This window comes from Suncus etruscus, chromosome 2, assembly GCF_024139225.1.
Source record: "Suncus etruscus isolate mSunEtr1 chromosome 2, mSunEtr1.pri.cur, whole genome shotgun sequence".
NCBI lineage: Eukaryota > Metazoa > Chordata > Mammalia > Eulipotyphla > Soricidae > Suncus > Suncus etruscus.
Genome location: NC_064849.1, coordinates 131,580,818 through 131,604,662, shown reverse-complemented (window position 1 = coordinate 131,604,662; position 23,845 = coordinate 131,580,818). Strand labels below are relative to the sequence as shown.

The window sequence follows — 23,845 nt, the reverse complement described above, 5'->3', positions numbered from 1 at the left end:
TTGCGCGTGCGGAATTCTAAAAGAGGGACGGTCGACGCCCGCAAACCGGGGGGTGCTGAGGTCTCCCCAGAAGCGAGTAGGAACTCCCGGGTGTGTGCAGATCGTGCACGGAGGGGTGCACCGCCAGTTCCCCGCGCTTCCTCCACGGTAGCAGCGGGTGTCCAGGAAAAACGGGGGGAGGGGGGGCGATGACCTGGATGGAGACATCCTCCTCAGCATCCATGCCCTCATCCCTCCCAGTCCCTGTTGGAGAAGTTTCCCTTAGGTGTGTGCCAGGGTGGGGAAGGAATCCTTGCTTCTGTGAGCATGTGGGAGAATGCAGCGTGGCTAGTTCTCGCAGCTCACTCGCATTGCTTTTGAAAGCAGAGCCAAGGTCACTATGGGGGGGGTTCCAACCCCCCCCAAGACCTGGGCTTCAGATCGGCGGCAGAGGGGACAGCCGGGGACGAGGTGGGGTCGCTCGGAAGGGCACCCCTGACCCGGCAGGCCGGGCTCGGGGCTCGCACCTGCCGGCCAGGCCCCGGGGGGCGGTGCCGAGGCGGGGCGGCGCGAGTAGGGGGCCGGCGGGGGCTGCGGGCGCGGCTGCACGGCTGGAGGCGCTGCGGCGCGAGTGCGTCACGCCGGCGGAGGCCACGGTGGGCAGCTGCCGACCCGGGCGTGCGGGGCGAGGGGGCCAGCGCCGCACCCGCCCTGGGCAGCCGAGAGGGGCGCCCACACCCGGGATCGGTCCGGCGGGGAGTCGCCCGAGAGAGCCGCCACCGGGGGGTGTACCCCGTTCATGCATTCATTCATTTGATTCATTCATTCCGCGGCACCACCTCCCGGCCCGGGCCCCGCGGCCTCCGGGGGCGCATCCAAGGTGAGTGCGCTGCCTGTCCCGGCGGTGCAAAGAGGTGTCGGGGTTCAGGCTGGCTTCTGGGGGGCTGCCGGCATCTGGGCCCCCAGCAGGCAGCCCCACGCGGGCTGCAATCGCCAAGGGGGAGTCGGCCGCGATGCAGGCCCGAGCTGGCTGCCGGGGACTGCGCACGCGGTCGGCACCGAGGATGACGAAGGCAGGCCGGGTCCCCCAGGGGGGCATGTTGCTCGCCCCCAGGTGTGCGGGCCACCAAGGCGTGCAGCGCCTCCATTTTGTGTGCGGGAATGCTCCCTAGTACTCACGTTCTGCTACGCAACTGCTGGCCCGACCCCCGCCCATCTCCACCACCACCACCACCACCCCCAGCCGGCCCTCCAGGCTTTCTCGCCCACTGCCTTGGCCACTGGGGCGAGGGGGGCTGGGAAGAGAGAACCTGAAGCCTCTGGCCTGGGATTTTCATCCCTCAGGTGCTTTCCAAACGCTGCCCCTGACCGCCTCCCTCCGCTCAAACGCCTTCTAGAATAGGCATTGGACTACATTCTCTACTAGAATGCAGGCCATTGAAATTCTGTTCTTATTTCGAATTGTCCAAGAAGCAAAGAAAAAAAAATATATTTTGGGGGAGGGGGGGGCCTTCGTTTTCCCGAAGATGCAAGCGTGAAGTCTCAGATTGTTTGCGGTTCTGGGATCTGGAGTCCATTTACTCCCATTATTGTCCTCTGGGAGAAAGGATGAGGCATCTCCCCGGAGGCTCAGCTTCAGGAAATGGGCGTGGGTGTCTTTGTAGGGGTGGTAGGTGATGAAATCCTTAGGGCAGGTTTCTCCACCTGGGGGAGATCTCTTTCAAAATCTCTACTAGTCTCCAGGGCTTTAAAAAAAAATAATTAAGGGAATTTGGAAGGGGAGAGATGGGGGAGGGGAATAGGGTGCTCAAAGAAAAGTTTGATTTGTGAGTCTAAACTAGCACACAGTTGGATCTTTTCGAACTTCATGGGAATTAAAATTTTTTTTATTTATTTATATATTTTTTTGCCCACAAGAATGTACCTATCCTACAGATCTGGTGGTTTTTCTCATCCTTAGTGTTTTATCTCTGCTTCACAGACGGGGGATTAAATTCCTGGGACAGGAAGGTTTCATGACGTGGGCCCCTCTTACATCTGGCTGGGATAAACCTTATCTGCTCTGCTTCTTTCCACCTCCTCCCTGCCTCTCCCTGCCTCACCCTCCTGAGAGAGCTACAGATTTTACTTGCAAACCAGATTTTGTTGTCCTCTTTAGAAGAAGGATTTTAATGATGTGGTGAAGACTTACTTTTTTGTTGTTAGGTTGCTTAGTTTTTAATTTTGGGGACGTGAGATGAGCCAAAACTGGAAAGGAACCGTTTGTGCCAGTTACAAAATAAGACAAAGTAACAAATCTTTTCACTGAAAGCTTGTAGCAATTATCATAGAATTATTTATTTGGATGTATGATAAGCATAGATTCAGGGAATTGAGGTTCTATGAGTAGCAACAGTGACCCTGGGCATGGAACAGCCTAAGATGCTTTAGCTTCTAAGAGATTTTTATGTTTGTCTAATCCTTTGAAGGATTGGATTATCACAAAAGGTACCTTTCACTAAGAAAGGGACAGAGTGTACCAAACTCACATCTTACCTATGGTTCTGAGAAAGATATTAAATACAATGTAATTTGGAGGGTGTTAGAAGATAAATTAAAATATGGTATAAAGATGGTAAGAGTTTATTTGGGCAAAAATTTATTCAAGTTGGGGAAACTGTCAAGGAGATTTAGCTCAGAGGAAGAGTACAGAATGCTATTTATGGCCAGAAGGGAGAGGCAACAAGGAAGTTACACTATAGCAGTGCTTCTCAATTATTTCTGTCATGCCCCCCTAGGAAGAAGAAAACATTTTTCGCACCCCCCACGCGCGATTGTAAATAGTATCTTTATTAAAAAAAACTTTAACCTGCAGAACAAAAAGAGATAAAATAATTTGAGCTGATTTTTTAATCAGAGGTGATGTCTGGATTCATGGCTACAATGAGCACGTTTTGCAATGCATCGCTTTTCGAAGCGAGGTTTGAAGCAGGACACAGTAACTCTCAGCTCCAGAGACATACAGAGACATAAAGATGGGGCTTAGCTTGTTATGACAATGTTTGCTGAGATCAAATGTGCCCCCTTTATGGAACCTTTACGACCCCCCTGGGGGGCGCGCCCTATTATTTGAGAACAACCACTGTACTTCAGTGACAAAAAAACAAAACAAAACAAAACAAAACACCAAGTTTGGAGAGTATTTTCCTGGAGGGCACATTTCCTAGGCTGTTTCCTCTGTCCTGGTCAGTTGGTTCCTGATTGACCTACTTTAGGTTCCATTCTGGGAGAGCAGAAATATTAAGGTTTGGAGTATCCAGGTTTGGGGATGTGAAGTTTAGCATAAATGACACCAGTTTAGGTCTTTAGCTTTTCCACAAATAATTTTGAGGTTACAATTTTAGTATCTGAAATACTGTCTCATCAATGGCACGCCCTGTGGAGAGACTTGCAGGAGAGAATTTAACCTTTAATATTGAAAGATAAATCTTGTTTGAGGGGCTTTCAATTGGCAAAGATTTTTTCTTTCTTTTTTTTTGCTAGATATGACAGGTGCCCAGATTGTACTTTTCTTGAGATTTTGGATTCCAGCTGTGCTCTGGGTTACTCACTCTGTATTCAGGATAATCCTGGCCATCCTGTGGGGAGGGAGAGGACAGAGAGGAGATTGATTGGAGATGCTTTTTTTTTTTGTTTTCCGGTTACACCTGGAGGCGCTCAGGGGTTACTCCTGGCTTTGTGCTCAGAAATCGCACCTGGCAGGCTCAGAGGACCATATGGATGTTGGAAATGGAACTGAAGTCCATCTGGGGTTGGCTGTGTTCAAGACTAATGCCCTACTACTATGCTATCTCTCTGGCCCCAGATGCTGGGGGTTGAACCTTGTTCCTTTTTGTGCAAAGCAAGTAACCCTTAACCCTACCTGCTCTACTATCACTTTGGACCCTCCCCCGGTTTTTAATTGTTTTGAATATATGTTTTAAAGTAAAATAGTTTTATTTAGAGGAATAAGAGAATGTGGGTATGATGTGGGGGGGAAAAGGGAGCTAGAGAGAAAGGGAGAGAGAAAACATGGATTTTTTTTTTTATTTCTGATTTGTATATTCAGGCTTCATATGAAGGACAACTTTTACTTCTTTACCTTTCCCAGCAGACTTCCCTTTACTGATTTCTCCTAGTTCAGTTTCTCATCTACTATGTCACAGTTTCTGGATCTTTGCTATCCTGTGGTTCTCCACTAAAGGATTCCAGTTATTCCATATGATTGTTTCTAAAGTGTGACTTTTAAGAATGGAGTAGAAAATTACAGATGCTGTTTGACCCATGAAGAGTGCAGGAAAACTTCCCAGCTCTGATTTTGGATTTATATAGCGAATAATGAAGCTTTCTTCTGGGATTAACTTCAAAAGAAAACAGAATAATTTGCTTGTAGTTCAGTATGAGTCTCATATAAATTTTAAGGTCTTTGGGGTGTGTGTGTGCACCCATGGCACTAGGCTTACTCCTGTCAGGTTCGGACCATATGGGATACTGAGGATCAAACCTGAGTTGGCTGCATGCAAGGCAAACATCCAATCCGATTTGCTATCACTCCAACCCCTTGTTTTTTGTTTGTTTGGGGGAAGGCCCAGACCTGGTGGTACTCAGCCTTTACTCCTACTTTCCTTATTCCTACTCAGGGTTCACTCCCAGAGGTGCTTGCAGGATTGAGCCCATGTTACCCAAATGCAAGGCAAGTGCTTTCCTTACTGCTTTACTCTTTCCTGGCTCCAGCATCTTGTTTCTGTTTTTACTATAGAGCAGAAATAACTGATAAATGAGTAGATAATTTAAAACTATACCTTGTGAATTTCACTTTCTTAGCTCTGTTTTGGAGTAGAATTATATTATAAGCTATCTTACTTTGTTCCCTTTTAGTTATTTTTTTAACCTTAAAAAACAATTGATTTTGTAGTTATTGGTTATAGCGACTATTTCAAAATTCAGAAGCTATATTATAGTAATTAGAATCGGGGCCTAACATCTGAAGGGAGGATTTTGCACATTTTAAAGATCTTAGCTTCTAAAAAGTAATGAAAACTATGCCTTATAACTTATATATAATTGTTGTATAAACAAACATCCTGGGCTTTGTTGGCTTTTTATCTCATGCTAGTCCTCTGATTACATCTTCCTGGCAAAATATAGTATAAGTTTTCACCCTGATGATGCTCCTCACTACTATTTTGGGAGGGGGGGTTGGTCTATAAACAGGGGTCTATAACTCAGGGGTTATTCCTCTTGGCTTTGCGCTCAGAAATTACTTCTGGTAGGCCATATGGGATGCCAGGGATCGAACCTGGGTTGGCTATGTACAAGGCAGACTCCCTACCTGCAGGTTTACCACTCTGGCTGGCCCCTCCTTAAATGAAGTTGGGCAATTTATTTATGAAATTGGAGAAATTGACAGTGGCACACTTGAGGCTCCTCATTAGAATATATGTAAGGATACTGGTATACTAAGGTTCAGTTGCTTTGGGGCCACACCTGGCAGTGCTCAGGGATTACTCCTGGATCTTGGTCAGGAATCATTCTTGGTGATTATTCTTGGGATCCATATGGTATGCTAAAATGGAACCTGGTCTTACACATACAATGCAAGAGCTGTACTCACTATACTATTGCTATTGTTCCAGTCATTTTCTTTTGGGGTCGTTCTGAGGCTTATTATCTGATATAAGGTAAACAAGCAAGTAGTTCTCTTGTCATCAGAGACATACTTTTCCACATGGCCTCAGCACCACTGGGTACAGCCTGTGAAATCCCTAGTGTCACTGGGCCTATGACATTTCTTTGACCAAACTGGGAAGGGCCCCTATAATAAAATTATGACTGAATTTTTAATAATACCCCTCTTTGTAAATTAAGGTTTTTTTATGTTCTTTTTTCTCTAAGCAATCAAGTACAGACACTTAAGTTACTAGTTGCAAGATTGAATGATTAGAGAAAGATCATTTATTTGACCCAACCCAACTTTTTGCCAAGCCCTATTTTTGGGTGAAATAAGATTATTTTTCTGGAATTCTGAGTTTGGTGGGACAGCTAAAGAAAAATAAGTCACACGGTCACTTGAAGAGTAAGTTAAAAAAAATTATAGTCTGTTTTAAGTCTTTAAACATTTCTCCCTTTAGTTGTACACAGCTGTTGTATGAACTGTCTTGAAGCACAGACTTGAATCTCTTGTTTGAAGTTCTTAAATAATCTCATATTTGAGTATTAAATGATGTCCAGACTTGTCTCATATTATGAGGGAAATTGATGGAAATCTGGGAATATGAGAGAAACTGATAAGAGATTTACGGGTATAAGAGGAAGTTAAGAACAGTGATGAAGAATTAAGAGTGCAAGAAAGGTCAGAATCACCAGAGTGTAGAAACTGAAGCAAAAAAGTTTAGTGCAAAACACTTTGTTCTTCAGAGCCACATCAGCTTTTAACTGCATTTTAGCCTATTAAAACTGTTCGCTTATTTTTGTAGCAGAATCTATAAAAATGGAGTGGACCCCTTTTGGGGGACTGAAAATTGGCAGGACTTCCTGAACTCTTGGTCTTCTTTTCTTTCCCATCCACCTTGAGCTGCAATCTCAAGTCTTTGAACTTTTGCTAACATTTTAAGCCTGTTGGCCTTTTATCTTCTGATCTCTATTTGCTATAATTTCTACACTGACCATTAAACACCAGGACTGCCCTGGTGAACCCAGCTCCTTATACCTAGCTTACTCTTTTTTTTTTTTTTTAGATTTAAAACATTTTATTTAAACACCATGGTTTACAAGGTGCTTCATAATACAGCTGTTTCTTTTCAGTTACAGAATTGTTCATGATTGAGTTTCAGTCATACAATATAAACACCCTTTACCAGTGCACTCTTTATGCCAATCATAAAAAGTTTCCCTTCTACCCTCTCTTCAGCTCTCTCCCCTGCCTACCTCTGTATAGTTTGCTCTTTTAAGAATGCTTATTGTCTGCTCCCTGTTTGTTAAAGGCCTGAGATAGTTTTTCGTCTGGGAGCCAAACTATCCATATAGATAGCAGCTCTTCTTAGAATCTGTGTGGGATTTATTGATACAAACTTGAATTACTAGTAACTATATAATGAAATCAGACCTGTTTATTTTCCCCCACTGCCAGCTACCATCTCAATTTAAACAACAACAACAAATAATTTGGGAGAGTAGTTACACCTGAATTTGCAAGTGGTGAAAAGGCATGTGACTGGAGCCATGGAAATGCAAAATTGGAGAGGCCTGGAAGTGAGAGAAGAATGGCTGGCTTGTGGTTCAGAGGTTGCCCTGTTTGCCCAATCCATGTGATTTTCTGCAAGAACCAGCAGCCTTTGCTTATGTTGTTTGGAGTGCAGTGAGTGTCTCTGGTCTGAGGTGGTGGGGACTCTTGAGTGATGCTGCTGGTGGTACTTGTGACTCAGCAGAATAGTTTATAAACCATTTGTCAAAAACAATGCACAGGTTTTGTTTTTGCTTTCTTGTAAACTTCCTTCAAAACGAAAAGTTTTCACAGTTCTCAATGTGACAAACATCTATATTTTATTTTAGAAATATGTACAGTGGTGTTTATTGTTTATGTTCTTAATAGTTGAGATTTAACCATTTCAAACCCATGCTATTATGTTGTAAGGAAGCCAAGTAAAAAAATAAAAAGAAACTTACATTGTCTAAGGTTACAGTGGAGGGACTATTTTATGGTGTGCTCACGTAAGTAGCTCTTGTTTTGTCTTTCCTGAGTTTTGTGAATTGTTTTTTTGAAGTTGTAGTGTTAAGTAATCTGCTATTGAGATAACCTATTTCCAAGAAACTACAGACAGAGGTTAGTTGAAGATTTAATGTACTGAAGTTATGATGTATTATTTTGCAGGCAAGCAGGTTATATTTGGTAGTACAATATGTAGTTGGTCAAATGGAAGTTTAATTTATAAGCAAAATTTCCTGCTATTTTAGGGGGAGAGACATTGGACAGTGCTCAGGGTTTACTCCTGGTTCTACACTCAGGAATTACTCCTGTCGGACTTGGGGGGGCCAAAAGAGATGCCAGAGATCAAACCTAGGTTGACGCTGTGCAAGGCAAGTGCTCTACCTGCTGTACTATCTCTAGCCTCATTTCTGCTTCTTTTAAAAATCACCTATTGATTTATTTTTAGGCTTTGCATATACATTTCAAGGTGTAAGTAGCTCCTTCTGTGTTCTGATCATGGTGTATGATAGTAAGGTAAGGATTTAGTACTCTCTCCTGTGTGGTCATTTAGCATTGAATTTGTGTTGTGACATTTTTGCTAAAGACATATAAGATCTCATGTATCACCCCCCTTTCCCTCTTCGTTCTGTATTTGTTGGACATCAGATTCAGGCATGTGACCAAAATGTTGCTATTAGATATATCCTAGATTGTCAGGGCTACCAAGTGTGAAGTTGAGGAAGGGGGCTCAGAATGGAATTCTGTGTCTTCTCTCTTCAGGTCTACCTCCTAAACCTGGAATACCAACTGTTAACAATGTAGTGTATGTCCCTTATTATATTTTTAAATATAATTATTTAAGCACAGTGAATACAAAATTGTTTATGATTGAGTTTCAGTTATAGAATATATACCACCCTTCAACAGTGTACATTTCCCCCCACAAATGCCGTTTCCCTCTCAACTCCCACCTTAGTATCGCTTTATCACTCTTTTAGCACCAGTTCTTATCCCAACTGATCAGTTCTGATGACCATGGTCTTAGTGGACCATTCACTACCCTAACTGTACTCACTGCTCTTTAGGCCAAGTTTCCTATGATAGACTGGTTTTCCTGGCCCTCAACTCTATTGTCTCTGTATATATTACCAGATTGTCCTATATTCTTCCTTTTCTTTTGCACACCCTGCCGTTCTCAGGGCTTGCTTCTGGTTCTGTGCACAGGGGACCGATGGGGTGCTAAATATTAAACTCAGGTAGACTAATACTTGAATGAGTTAATTTTGTTTGTTTTGGATCACATTAAATATTAAACTCAGGTAGACTAATACTTGAATGAGTTAATTTTGTTTGTTTGTTTTGGATCACATTCTGTAGTGTTCATGGGTTTCTCTCAGTGGTGTTATGGAGACCATGTGTTAAAAGGCATCAAACTCAGTTCTCCTACATACAAATCATGTGCTCAGTCATGGAGCTTTTTTTCTGGTCCAATTAATTTGTTTGAAATGACTTGCTGTGTAAATAGGCTTTGTAGAAATAGAAGAAGAATTTTGATACTATTTTTGATACTATTTTTTGCTTTTTTGATAAATTTTGATACTATTTTTGTTTTGTTTTATTAGTTGACACTCTTCTTGCCTGTGATTATTTGCCCCTTAGTGTATTTTTAATGAGGATATAAACTCTTGTGGGTATACTAGTTATAGTTTGGAAAAATTGGTTTTATTTAAAAAAATTTTATATCTTTTGGACTAGAGATGTAGCTCAATGGTAGAGATTTGTCTTGCCTGTGTGAGATTCTGAGTTTGATTCCCAGCACTGCAAAATAACCAACAAGATCTTTGATATTTGTATTGACTTATCATTGGTTTATGATGATGGAATTTTAGGGGTTTAGTGTCACACCTGTGTTTAATTGTCATCATTCTCAACACCAGGACAGAAATAACATTCCATCTCAGAAATTTATTTTTCCCCTCGCTTTCTTTTCTTTTAGAAACTGTAGTTTTTGCCAAGTCTGGGAGTTAGTGTGTTGGACATGTTATTTGTGTTAGTTCATATTCTACATATGCATGAAATGTGTGGAATATGAACTTTACTTCATTGTCTTTACGTCCTTCATCTAGCATAATCACCTCTAATTTTGTTCTAAAGGACACGGTTTTGTCTTTTACAACAGCAGAGGAGTGAATATTCCATTGTGTACATATACCATGGATTCTTTCTTCACTCATCTGTGGATCTGAACATTTAACTTGATCATCAGGTTCTGGCTCTTGTGAATAGTACCACTCTGAATGTACAAGTTCTTTCACATATTTGAAATTACTTTTTTTTTTTTAATTGAAAGGCTCTTTTCCTGGGAGTAGTGTCACTGTAACACAGGAAGTTTCTTCTTTGTTTAAAAATTTAGTTGTATATGTAATACACATGTTGTATTGTTGCAATGGCTGGCTATACATGCGTGAAATGTGTAGACTGACTTGATTGTGATATTCAGTCGCTTTTTGGTTTGATGCTTTGTGGGGCTCAAAGAAAGGACTGTGTTGTGCACATGCATGGTTACAACACTCTCCGTAGTGGCATCTGGCAGCACAAGTGGTCATGATGCTAATACACATTGGGCCAGGGATTGAATTTGTGACCTCATATACCTGCATGCCTTGCAGATGCGGTACTTCGAGGTATCCTGGATGCCTTCTGCTTCTATTTTCCTTTCCTTTCCTTTCCTTTCCTTTTCTACCTCCCTCCCTCCCTCCATCTCTCCCTCCCTTTCTCTCTCTCTCTCTCTCTCTCTCTCTCTCTCTCTCTCTCTCTCTCTCTCTTTCTTTTTTTCTTTCTTGTTTTTGGGCCACACCCAGTGATGCTCAGGTGTTACTCCTGGCTATGTGCTCAGAAATCACTCCTGGCTTGGGGGACCATATTGGACCCTAGGGATCGAACTGAGGTCCGACCTGGATCAGCTGCCATGAAAGGCAAACGCCCTACTGCTTCACTATTGCTCTGATCCCCCGTTTCTGTTTTTTTTCTTTTTTTTTAAGGAATCTCTTTAATATTTCCCAGAAAGGTGCGCCAATTTGCATCACCAGCAGTGTGCTTGGGTTCCTTCCATGTCCTTGCCAACATTTGTTTCCAGTTTTCAGGAAGGCTGTTTTCACCTGTGTAGATGACAGCTCATTGGATTTACATTTCTCAAATAATAATCAATGTTAACTATTTTTTCCTGTGTCTGTGGGGCAACTCTTTTATTTCCTTTGGAGAAATATCTATTGATATCTTCACCCTTTGCCCCCCCCCCCCATTTTGGGGATTGGGTTGTTTTTTGTTGCAAAATAATGAGTTCTTTCTATATTTTGATGTGTGTACCTATATACATATATGCATGTGTCTATTATATACATGTATATATGTGTTTGCATGTACATAACATATGTATGTATTAACTACTTACATGACATGTACAGATAAGATACCTTTTTCTAGAGCTCATTTGCCGTTTTTTTGTTTGGAGGTAACTTCTTTTGCTCTGTAAAAGATTTAAAAGTTGATATAGTCCCATTTGTTTATTCATTACATTGGTTCCCTTGCCAGTATATTTATTTAGCAAATGCAACTGTGCTTGACTATGTTATCAGTGGTTTCTCTCTTTAATATATCTTACAATTTGGGATCTAATATCTGAGTCATTAGTTCTTTTTTGAGTTCGTTTGTATATTTGATTTTAGTTTAACAGAGGTTAAGTTAACATACTTTTTTGCATATGGCCATCCAGTTTTTCCATTTTTTTGGAGAGGATTTTGTTTGTTTGCACACCTTGTGTTTCCTAGTGGTTTAGTTTCTAGGGATTTTGTGGAAACTGGGGTTCTGGGTGGATCACCTGCAAGTTCTTTACCCTCTATATGATCTTTCAGGTTTCTCCACTCCATTGTGGATTTTGACTCCATTATTGATGTCCACTTTTATGAGTTTATTTCTGGGCTCTCTACTCCATTGGTTTTTGTTCCAGTACCACATTGTCTTTAATTACACCATTGCATTGTCTGAAGTCAAAGTGTGATACCTTCATTTTTTTTCTTTTAGAATTGCTTTGTTTAATTGATATTTTATGTGGTTCCATACAAATTTTACAGTTGTTTACTTTTTCCCTTTAAATGTACCATTCATGTTCTGATAGAAGTTGAATTCTGTGGATTGCTTTAGGTTGATTCAATGATTGCGGCAAAAAGAGCTTTTGCTTTTTATTGAGATAGTCAACTGATGTGAACCCCATTAAATTTCTCTTATCACACCCATAAACTGCAGGCAGTCCTGAACCATATTTGAATATTTTTTCCTTTCCCAGAAGATGAAAAAGGAATGTTGAGCCCATTAGACATTTATTTGGTGACTGTAGATAGCTGTGCACTTGTTTTTACTTTTATCATATTTAAACTATTTAAAGAAAATTTAATCTAATAGATGATAAAAGAATAAAGGACAAGTAATGAGATAAGTTGAATTGCTGTAGTAGTATGAAGGAAGTGGTATTGGAGAGAAAACTAAAAAGAAAGAATTAAAAGAAGAGTCATGATAGTATTTTGGTGTTTGGGTCAGAGCATGGCAGTGCTCAAAAGCTACTCCTGGCTCTCTGATCAGAGTTGGTTCCTGATGGTGCTCAGGGAATGGAACCAGGGTTGGTCATGTTCAAGGCAAGCATCTTAACTTGCCAACTATCTCTCTGGCCTCATGATATTTTTCTTGGGGGGGCCCACACCTGGTGATGCTCAGAGGTTACTCCTGGCAATGCGCTCAGAAATCGCTCCTGCCTTAGGGGACCATATGGGACGCCGCAGTCTATCCTAGGTTAGCGCATGCAAGGCAAATGCCCTTCTTATTGTGCCACCGCTCCAACCTTCATGATATTGTTAAACAAGTTATTTAAAATAAATTGGTGTGTGTGTGTGTGTGCATAAAAGATTGAGCATGTTGCCAATTAGATCCCCGAATTCAAAACTATTTAGGTGTTAAGTGAGCAGTTAGCCACCATAAAATAATTCTTGAGTTGGTTAAAATGATTTTTCTTTTTTAAAAAAACTTACACTCAGTTGCAATAATTTTATACTCTTTCCCCTTATCTTTTTCTTTTTCTAAAAGCCTGGAATAGTTGCAACAATGTAAAGGGACTGTACTTAGGAATTTCACTCTGCCCCTTTTGAAGATTATAATTAAGAGTAATTAGAGTTAAGGAGGAACAAATCATAATAAGAATTTGTTCTCTAAGAGCTTTCGTTCTTTAAACGAGTTTATAATTACTTTTTCATAAAAGGGGTTTAAAGAGAGATATAAAATAGGTTATGGGAATTTTAAGTTCTTAGGTAAAGTCTGAACATTAGTTTTTTTTGTACAAGTTAGCCAGGGTAACGAGCATTCCATTTGTTTAATATATAAATTGATTTGGACACTTTTTACACTTCATTATCTATTCTGTATAAAATTTTCGATGAATTAGTTCACTTAAGACTAGTTTAAGCTTCTTGTTCATATAAAATCTAGTTAGTCTTTGTAGTTTACCCCATGGGCAACATGTCAAGTGTTTGACATAATTTGATCTGACAACTTTCCAGTTATATAACATAGACTGGAGGCTTCAAAACAAAAATAATGAGAGAATTAGTACATGATTCATCATAGCAGCCTATATTGCTCTCCAGAACTTGTCTTTTCTGCCTCCCTGAATTGCAGCAGAATCTCTGTAAGGCTGATTATTTACAGACTCTTAAGTTAATTCACGTATCTTAAAGCAAAGTACTGTGGACATTTTGAGGTGAAAGCTTCTTAGGAATAACCTGTCCAGTTGCATTACATGAAAACAGGAAGGCTAAGAGGGTAAGTAAACTTGCTTTGGGTCACAGAGTTTTATTCATGGTAGAGCTGACCCAGAAACACAGGCCATAGAATTCCAGCTTTGGCGCTCATTCTGGTGTAATATTTGATTAGAATATTTAGTAACAAAATAATGATGACAATATGTTTAAAAAGAAAACTCTATAACCATGACAGCATGTGGTGATATTTGATATTTGCATATCAAGTGCTGATGATTTTGTCAAAAAGTTTAATTGTACTGTTTATAATTTTCTAGCCCCATTATGGGTGTTGTACTGGGCCAATCCTTTAATTATCCTTAAAGTTCTGTTTCTTTACTTACAGAACGAGATGACAGAAGTACCTTCTTATATTTTAATGTGAGTTTTTTAAATGGCCCATACTGGTCACTTCTCCATAAAGACTGCCTACAGAAGTTTCTGATTTGTAATAATTTCTGGTCCTTCTATCATTTATGTTTTTCAATAGGTGATTAGTCAAACAATTGATCATCGAGAGTGATTAGTAATTTAAATGATGGATTCCAGGAAAGATTTGCAAACACAAATATTTTAGAGGGACATGTATGTAGAAATTTTCAAAATATTTTCTACTTTTTTATATTATTAGTATGGCTATGATGCCATAGTTAATAATGATTTTTTTAATTTGTGGATCATAGCTTTTGTTAGTAATAAAACTGGACAATCACTCCGGCCCCAAGACAGACTTCTTTTCTAAGAGCATCATTATGCCTTTGTTCAGCAAATGAGGGACTTGTCTTTAATGTCTTTAGGGGATATCATAAAACCTTTTTTACTACTAGGATAGTTTATGTTTGGTTAAAGTGGTAGAATGTTTCTAAAAATATGAGTTGAAATTCTAATAATTCTACATGGATGAGCCTTAAAACTGTTATTATGCCAAGTGAAATAAACAATGTAAAAAGAGAATTACTGAGTGATTTCACTTTTGAGATTCATAGAATAGGCAAATTTAGAGAGAGAAAGGAGGATAGTGATTATCAGGGACTCTCAGAGAAAAAGGAATAGGTTACTACTATTTAATGCTGAGATTTGTTTTTTTAATTTTGGTTGATAAAATTCTGGAAATGGACAGTGAAAATGGTTGAACAGTGTTTTGAATATACTTACGGGGACTTAGAAATGGTTGAAATGGAAAATTTTTTGATAATGTATACCTAATCAAATTTAGAGGGATTGGAATGAAGAGTGTGTGTGTGACTCTGTGTGTGTGTGTGTGTGTGTATGAGAGAGAGAGAGAGAGAGAGAGAGAGAGAGAGAGAGAGAGAGAGAGAGAGAGAGAGAGGAGAGAGAGAGAGAGAGAGAGAGAGAGAGAGAGAGAGAGAGAGAGAGAGAGAGAGAGAATGAATGAATTTGAGTTTGAACCTGTGGAAGGGAGGAGTGGGAGGGAGGAATTGAACCATATGAGATAGCAGCAATCCAGTTGCTTGGCAGGCTGGAACAAATGTTGATGGTGGTATGTAAAACGTTAATGATCTGGTAGCACTAGAAGAAGGATAGTGGCACACAGAGACCCGGCCTGAGGGACGAAGTGGGGCGTGCACATTCCTCTGTGTACAGCAGGGGTCTCAAACTTGCGGCCCTCCTTACAATATTTTGTGGCCTGCGCCGGCCTTCAAATATCTCAGTATTCATGATTATTCGCTTACCGAATAATCGCAATACAAATCGCATTAGTAAGAAAAAAAATTGCATTAAACATTAGCATACCCCGAGCAGTTCCGTTCGGGGTATGCAAATGTTTAATGCGATTTTTTTCTTACTAATGTGACTTTTTATTGCAAATATTCGAAATCCCTTATGTGGCCCTGCCTCACCCTGACTTTGCCTCCTGCTGCCTCCTGCGGCCCCAGGGAAATTTGAGTTTGAGACCCCTGGTCTACAGTGTCATGGGGAAGGAACCTGGCTTTCTGCTGTGTTTGACTCTGCTAAAATACTCTGACGCTGGGCTATGCCATTAGGTTCTGTGTTCAGATGAATTAGCTTGCCTAATAAACAGGTCATTATTTATTTCTTTTCATTTGTTTTGGGGCCACACCCAGTGGTGCCCAGGGATCGCTTTTGACAAGTTCCAGGCACCATATAAGGTGCTAGGGATGGAAAACAGTCAGTTGTGTGAAAGGCACGTGTTTTATACACTGTGCTATTGCTTCAGCTTCAGTTTCCAAGACTTTTGCAACAATAAAATTGAAAAAGAGGAAAGTGCATTTTATTTTACGAATTATTTTGGAGTAATTGGGTCATACCCAGTGTTGCTTGGGCCAGGGATGAGGTTGGGAAGTCCCTGCTATGAGCCTGGGACTTGTTCCTGATGTGCTAGAGATTGATTGGCCACATGCAGAGCAAGTGCTTTAACCCTGTCCAGCCCCAGGAAAGTATGTTTTATTTTATTTCATTTTGGGGATCTCACACAGCGGTGCTCAGACATCCTTATTGGCATTACTTAGGGGATCGTATATGTTTATGGGGATGAAACCAGGATCGATTGTGTACAAGGCAAGCACTTTAAGCCCTGAACTATCTCTTCAGCTCATAAAGTGCCTTTTAAACATGGCATTGGCTTTTAAAATCCATTAAGCTCCATCCTATTATTGTAACCATAGACAAAAAGAAAAAATCACCCACAGACTTGCTTTTTTGGTTCATGTTACAGCCTTTGTCTAGACTCCCATATTTTTAAATGATAGTACTCAGCTGTGTTTTTATGTACTCTTTAGGCAGGATTCTTCAGGTTTTGAAGAACATTTTGTCCTTTATGTCATGATTAGCAAAATTTTAAGACTATATATGTATGTATGTTGGGTCACTCACACCTAGTGAGTGGTGCTGAAGTCACTCCATGCAGTGCTGGATGGGGATGGGGAATTCTGTGATGCTGGGGACTGAACCCCTGAGGCCTCTCGCAGTCAAAGCTTGCACTCAGCCCATTGACTTCTTTCCCACCACCAATCAATTTTTTTTAAAATGGAGGTACTCTGTCTTACAGTGTTGTTAATGATAGGCTTTTTTTTAAATACCTGCCACCATAGGGTGATCCCTGAGCCATGAGAACTCCCTGAGCACCACCAAGTGTCACCCAAATACCACTATCTTCTTCCCTCTTCTGAAATAATTTTCTTTAAAATAAAAAACGTTTTCTTTGGATAAAATACCTGAAACATTTTGTTCGTGTTGTTTGTTAAGAGCATGGCATTCCCTGTGGACATGCTGGATAATTGCAGTCATGAAGAATTGGAAAGTTCTGCCGAGGATTACATGTCAGATCTTCGTTGTGGGGACCCTGAAAATCCCGAGTGCTTTTCTCTTCTCAACATTACGGTAAGGTGTTCAGTACTAATTTTTATTTATTTTTTCAGTTGCATCATACATGAATCAATTTTCTTACTTATTCTTATTAAAAAAGCCATTTTTGAAATATTGGAAGACTGTTCAGATGAGGTGAGGAATGTACAGTTATTAGAAGACAAAAACATCATGGGTAAATATAAATATCATTGACTTGAAGTACAGTGATTAATATTTTTTAAAGTATAAGGTTTTTCTTTAATGTTTGTGTTGTGCCTTTAAAAGTATATGTAAGTGGTAAAGTAGTTTGTCTAGGTCTAGTTAATCATAAATGAGGTAACTTAATTTATATTGGAAATTTGTGATTTTAGAAATCTTCTTTTAAAGTTTTGGGCCATACCCAGCCACTCTCAGGAATTACTCCTGGCTCTGTATTCAGAAATTACTCCTGGCAGGCTCAGAGAAGCAACCATATGGGATGCCAGGGATCAAACTTAGATCAGCCACATACAAGGCAAATAAATGGCCTATCTGCTATGCTATTGCTCTGGCTCCAATTTTACAAATATTTTTAAATCAGCAAAACACTACATATTTTGTGCCATGAGTTGTTTACTAAAATTTTTGTTTTGGGGTCACACCCGGCAGCGCTCAGAGGTTACTCCTGGCTCCACACTCAAAAATCGCTCCTGGCAGGCTTGGGGAGACCATACGGGATGCCGGGATTTGAACTACCATCCTTTTGCAAGCAAGACAAACACCTTACCTCCATGCTATCTCTTCGGCCCCTGTTTACTAAAATTTTTAAAGTAAAAATGTACTTTCTAAATTACAAAAACATTAAATTTCATTGAGTAAACTTTAATCTATTGTGACAGGAAGATCACTAGACTTTGCATCATCAGAATTACACTGCAGGCTGGGGAGATGCTCAAAGGACTGCAACATGCAGGAACAAACCCTCTATGATTGTTAGCACCACACACAGCCCCCACTTCCCCAGCAGTCCCAAACCAACTTCTATTGGGTGTGGTCCCAAAATAAAGCAAAAAAAAAAAAAAAAAAAAGACTAGTGCTGTGAACTTGAGTGTAGATTAGCTCTCTAATTCTCTAGATCTCAAGGCTTTTATTTTTCTGGAAATTGACACTGATTTCACTTATTCTGTTCAGTCTTCTCCAGCATCAGTTTTTAATAATTCTTTGAATCGTTGACACTGTAATGAAGAATTAGTATTGGACTAAGAAAGAAAAAATTTTAAATTTGCATATATCCCATATATTATATTTTACGTATTTAGATACATGAAATAATTTATCTGGTATCTTCTGCTAGAAAATGAAATTTTTCTTCATCAAGTGGCCTAAATTAGTGTTTCTGATTTCAGTGCTCATTTTCCCAGCTATGAGCCTTTTCCCCCCCTGTGGTCCCTATTTCCTGTAAATTGGTCCCTTAATTTTACTCGATAGTCCTCATTTATATAGTTTTTACATGTAACTCCTTGGAATATCTTGGGGGCCTACAGGGTAACATAGCCCCTTCCCCTTTGATCAAATCTGGACTGAATAATAGGTGAAAGTTATAATTCTTCTTTTAAAAAATAATTTTTATTGAGATCAATGTGAATTACGAGTCTTTCAGAGTTCTATTTCGGTTACATAGTGACAGTGACTTAAGACCGGTTCCCACCACCAGTGATGACCCTTTGCCACTGTTCCCAGCATTCATACCACCACTCTTAGGCCCCTGGACTGTTGGTGTAACAGGTCCCTTTTGTGGATAGCTTGTTGTAGTTTGGGTCTTTTGATTCTATTGTCGCTGACTGTGGTTTGGGTATTTAGGTTTAACCATTTTTTATTTCCACTCACTTCTCCTGAGACCACTTCGCCCCTGGGTCTCATCCACTTTTTCCTCCCCTCAGGAAAACTATAATCTTTTGTAACGACTTTTTGTACCATGTTGTACTTTTTGTGTGTGTGTGTGTGTGTGTGTGTGTGGTTTTTGGTTTTTGGGTCACACCTGGCAGTGCTCAGGGGTTATTCCTGGCTCCAGGCTCAGAAATTGCTCCTGGCAGGCACCGGGGACCATATGGGACGCCAGGATTTGAACCGATGACCTTCTGCATGAAAGGCAAACGCCTTACCTCCATGCTATCTCTCCAGCTTCCCATGTTGTACTTTTGAAACATTTATTTCATAGGTACTACTTCCAGTGCCCTTGGTAGAGGCCTGTTGCCTCTCTGCTCAGGCTAGTAGTGTTGGGAGGGCTCCAGGACTACAGGTAGCATCATGATGGGGGTCAGCAGTGGTGTGGGGCATCAGACTTTGGGCTTCATGACTACCATGGATATGTGCTACCACTCCAGCTATTACTTTAGCCCTATGCTTTTGATCGGATTTAGAGTTGTGACTAGAATGCAGCAATATGTAGTGAAATAACTTGTTTCCCTCCTCCAGGCTAATAAAAACTTTTTTGAGTTTTGGGGCCACACCCAGTGCTACTTAGGGGTTACTCTTGGCTCTGTGCTCAAAAGTCATTTCTGGCAGGCTCTGGTGACTATAATGTCAAGGATCAAACCTGTATTAGCCTCGTGCAAGGCAAATGCTCCAGCCCAATAAATCTTTTTTAAAGACTAGAAACTTCTATCAAATTAACATTTGTGTAGGAAGTTTAATATTTAGGTAAGTGCATGATGTTTTATCCCATATTTTCTTCTAATTTTTTACTGATCTTTCATCAATTGTCATTTCAGATTCCCATCAGCCTGTCAAATGTAGGCTTTGTACCACTTTATGGTGGCGATCAGACCCAGAAAATCCTCGCTCTTTTTGCACCTGAGGACTCACTGACAGGTATCTCTTTCCCCCCTTTTCTCTCTTTTTTGCTTTGTCTTTGTGATTTGAGGAAATTTTCTTCAAAAAAGAAAATACATTTATTAGAAGTTAGCTACACGAAGAAGTGACAGGAAAAGCAAAGTTTACTTCTAAATGTAAATTTAAATATAATTCTAAATTACTTATGATTAAATATCTAATGGATAAAGTCGAATAAAATGAGGTTTCTGGGAAGGGGGGAGGGGAGCATTGGGAGGGGGAACGTTACACTGGTGAAGGGGGATGTTCTGTCTGTGATTGTAACCTGTGATTGTAACCTAACTATAATCATGTTTGTAATCATGGTACTTAAATAAAATTAATAAATAAAAAAGAAATGATATTTCTTATAAGGTATGGATATAATAATATGGGTTTTTTTTTGTTGTTTTGTTTTTTGGGGACCACACCTGGTGACACTCAAGGCTTACTCCTGGCTATGCGCTCAGAAATCACTCCTAGCTTGGGGGACCATATGGGATGCCAGGGATTGAACCGCAATTTGTCCTAGGTCAGCCATGTGCAAGGCAAATGCCCTACTGCTGCACCACCATTCCAGCCCCAATAATAATGGTTCTTATGCAAATTTTAATCAGATAGTAATATTGTGTACTTTTTAGACTAACCTTGATTTTGTCTGATTAACCTTGTATTCTTTTTCAGCTGTGGCTCTTTACCTTGCTGATCAGTGGTGGGCTATTGATGATATTGTGAAAACATCTGTCCCTTCTAGAGAAGGGCTTAAACAGGTAACAAGATGTAGTCACCTTAAAACTGTTTCTTGTAAAACTATTACATTATAGTTCCTATAATTACATTATATTAAGCTTCCTGGAGTGAATGGTGTGTGTGTGTGTGTGTGTGTGTGTGTGTGTTTGTGTGTGTGTGTGTGTGTCTAAGAGTGAAAGTGAGAGAGGCAGACATATTTATAGACAACAAAAGCATGACTGTTAAATGAGCATTTTATTTAACAAGATGAGGCAGATTCCTTTTCCTTTTTCTATTTCAGGAGAGGGGGTATCTTTGGGCATCCAGGTACTCAGGGCTTATACCTAGACCTGCAGTAAGTTGGCTACATGTAAGGCAAGCTTCTTGCCAACTGGACAGTCACTCCTGTCCCAAGACAGACTTTTTTTCTAAGAGCATCGTTTTGTCTTTGTTCAGCAAATGAGGGACTTGTCTTTAATGTCTTTAGGGGATATCATAAAACCTTTTTAGTTTTTTTTCTTTTTTTTTTTTTTAAATATGGATACTAGAATGAGATGAACTGAAACATTAGAGATGTGGGTTAATTAAGAGAAGACCCTAGATCTGGGATGCTACAGGCAGAATACCCGAAGTGCTAAAGGGAAAATGCTGGGGATCAGTACCTTGAAATTGCATTATATCCTTTTAAGAGTTTCATTGACAGGTAGTATATTATGTATAATGTGTGTCTATAGCATTGGATTGTTTCAGAGATGAACAGCCAATCTCATCTCTAATAATGAAATATATTATGACTAATTTTGAAAGTATTCAAGGTGCTTTGAATACCATGTAGATCAGGGAATGAGATGAACTGTGTCTCTGAATTGATGCATGTTATAACTGTTATGCCTGGTGTTTGACTCTCTTTGTAGGTGAGGACTCTTGGAGAGAGAGTGGTTCTCTATGTTCTGAATCGAATTATTTATAGAAAACAGGAAATGGAGAGAAATGAGGTCCCATTCTTGTGTCATAACAGTACTGATTATGCTAAAATTCTATGGACCAAAGGAGAGGCTATTGGGTTTTATTCAGTCAAGCCTACAGGTGAGTCTTTAAAAGTTATTTAAACTAATCTATGGAAATCTTTTTAGACTTCAACTGTATCAGTCTCTCTAGCATGCAAATTGAAATGAATTCACTTAGTATTTTGGGAGAATGCTTTTTGTCTCTCAGATGCTGTCAGAGAGGATTGACATGAAAGTCTCTTGAGAAAAACAAATAAAAATTTGGTAGATTTTTTTTCCACATACATACATGGAAGGGACTTTTAAGTTTTGGCTTCAGTTTGTCTTTTTTCTCCCTCCTGTTTCCTTCCAATATTTGAAGATTGTTCTTTACTTTGATTTGTGTTACGAACGACACAGTGCAGTTCCTTAAGATTACCTACAGGTGGGGCCGGCGAGGTGGCACTAGAGGTAAGGTGTCTGCCTTACAAGCCCTAGCCAAGGATCAGGACTGCAGTTTGATCCCCAGCGTCCCATATGGTCCCCCCAAGCCAGGGGCAATTTCTGAGCACTTAGCCAGGAGTAACTCCTGAACATCAAACGGTGTGGCCTGGAAAACCAAAAAGAAAAAAAAGAAAAGAATACCTACAGGTAAAGTGCATAGCATTTTTCTATTTATTACAGCCTATTCTAATATATGAAAGGCTATATGTGCTAATTACATGAAAAACTTTAAGATCTTTAGAGACTCCTTGAATTTATTAGTATTTTGAAATTTGAATTTCTGATCCTCAGACTTAAATGTAACTTTTTTTTCCTTTTTTGTTTTTCTGGGCCACACCCAGCAGTGCTCAGGGATTACTCCTGGCTCTACACTCAAAAATCACTGCTGGCAGGCTCAGGGGACCATATGGGATGCTAGAGATTGAACCTGGGTTTGTCCCGGGTCGGCTATGTGCAAGGCAAACACCCTATCACTGTGCTATCACTTCGACACCATTAAATGTAACATTTCTTTTTTGTTTGTTTGTTTTTTGGGCCACACCCGTTTGACAAAGCTCAGGGGTTACTCCTGGCTATGCGCTCAGAAATCGCCCCTGGTTTGGGGGGACCATATGGGACGCCGGGGGATCGAACCGCGGTCCATCCTAAGCTAGCGCTTGCAAGGCAGACACCTTACCTCTAGCGCCACCTTCCGGGCTCCGTAACTTATTTCTTAACGACTTTGATTTTCCTATTTTGTTCATGTCCTAGAGCCAGAAAGAGCTAATCTACTTACCTTATAGACACATACACCCGATCTACACCTTAAAACTTTGAATTACAGTTAGTCTGATCTTGTCTACCTTGGTAAAAGCACCTTTTATTGAGAACATTCATATTCTTTATATGTCTTTTTACATTTTAAACTCCCAGACTTAGCTGCTCTTGTATGGCTGAAAGTTGTGATACCTTATTATTTTTTCTTAAATATTTAGGATGAAAATTACTGTATGTATTTAACGAGAGGCCTTTCCTCCACCTGATTTATAGTTTAGATCTGTAACACTGATCTATAGTTTACAATGATTTGGTTCTTTAGTAAATACTTTGGTTTTTCCTTTTAGATGATATTTTATTCTTTTATAAATTTGAAATAGAAGTCATAATTTTTGTAACTTCAGAAAATAGTATTACTGCCTTTCATCCTTTTGGCTAAGATTAAGTGAAAAAAAAGAGCTTTATAACAGGGATAGGATATTGCTTGGGGAGCTATATTCAGGTCTAAGTATAGAACTGCAGTTAACCATTTGTAAGACTAACACTTAACCCTTGCACTAAAGTCTCTATAGGTATAATCCCTTAAGGAAATGTGCAAATACATGAGGCATTCCAGATTATTGTGCTTTCTGGAATATATCATTGGGAAATGAGATGGCTGCTTTGCTTTCAGTTGATGTTTTAACCATTTAGAATATTAAAATTTGGGGCAGAGTGGGGCTTGAGGATGTGGCTTAGTGGTAGAACACTCTATGTATATGTGTGGGTCCTGGGCTAGATTGTGTCTCCAAAAAAAGGTACTTTTGAATAGGGTTTGTGTGTGTATGTGTGTGTGCAGGAGTTGTAGGATTATTTTTGGTTCCTGATAATTGGAATAGGTTGTGTGTGTGTGTGTGTGTGTGTGTGTGTGTGTGTGTGTGTGTGTGTGTGTGCGCCTTGGGGAGTATTGCCATTTTGATGATGTTAATCCTGCCAATCCATGAGCAGGGTATGTGTTTCCATTTCCACGTGTCCTCTCTTATTTCTTGGATCAGAGTTTTATAGTTTTCTTTGTATAGGTCCTTAACATTTTTAGTCAAGTTGATTCCAAGATATTTGAATTTGGCCATCACTCTTTTAAAAAAAAACAAAAACAAAACAAACAAACAAACAAAAAAACCTCA

General features: G+C 40.0%; 1 protein-coding gene across 2 annotated transcripts in view; it reads left to right on the top strand.

Moving 5' to 3' along the window:
* Positions 1 to 215: 215 nt before the first annotated feature.
* FAM169A (family with sequence similarity 169 member A) overlaps positions 216 to 23,845 on the top strand; it is a 40,811-nt gene continuing 17,181 nt past the window's right edge. Inside the window, exons 1-5 of one of the 2 annotated variants that reach the window (XM_049768767.1) lie at positions 216 to 265; positions 16,756 to 16,890; positions 19,608 to 19,707; positions 20,392 to 20,477; positions 21,351 to 21,522. In XM_049768767.1, the coding sequence (XP_049624724.1) occupies positions 16,759 to 16,890; positions 19,608 to 19,707; positions 20,392 to 20,477; positions 21,351 to 21,522 (490 nt within the window). In that variant the 5' untranslated portion in view covers positions 216 to 265; positions 16,756 to 16,758. Of the gene's footprint in view, positions 266 to 645; positions 860 to 16,755; positions 16,891 to 19,607; positions 19,708 to 20,391; positions 20,478 to 21,350; positions 21,523 to 23,845 lie in introns of those variants that run through there. The other variant, XM_049768766.1, reaches the window with a different exon arrangement.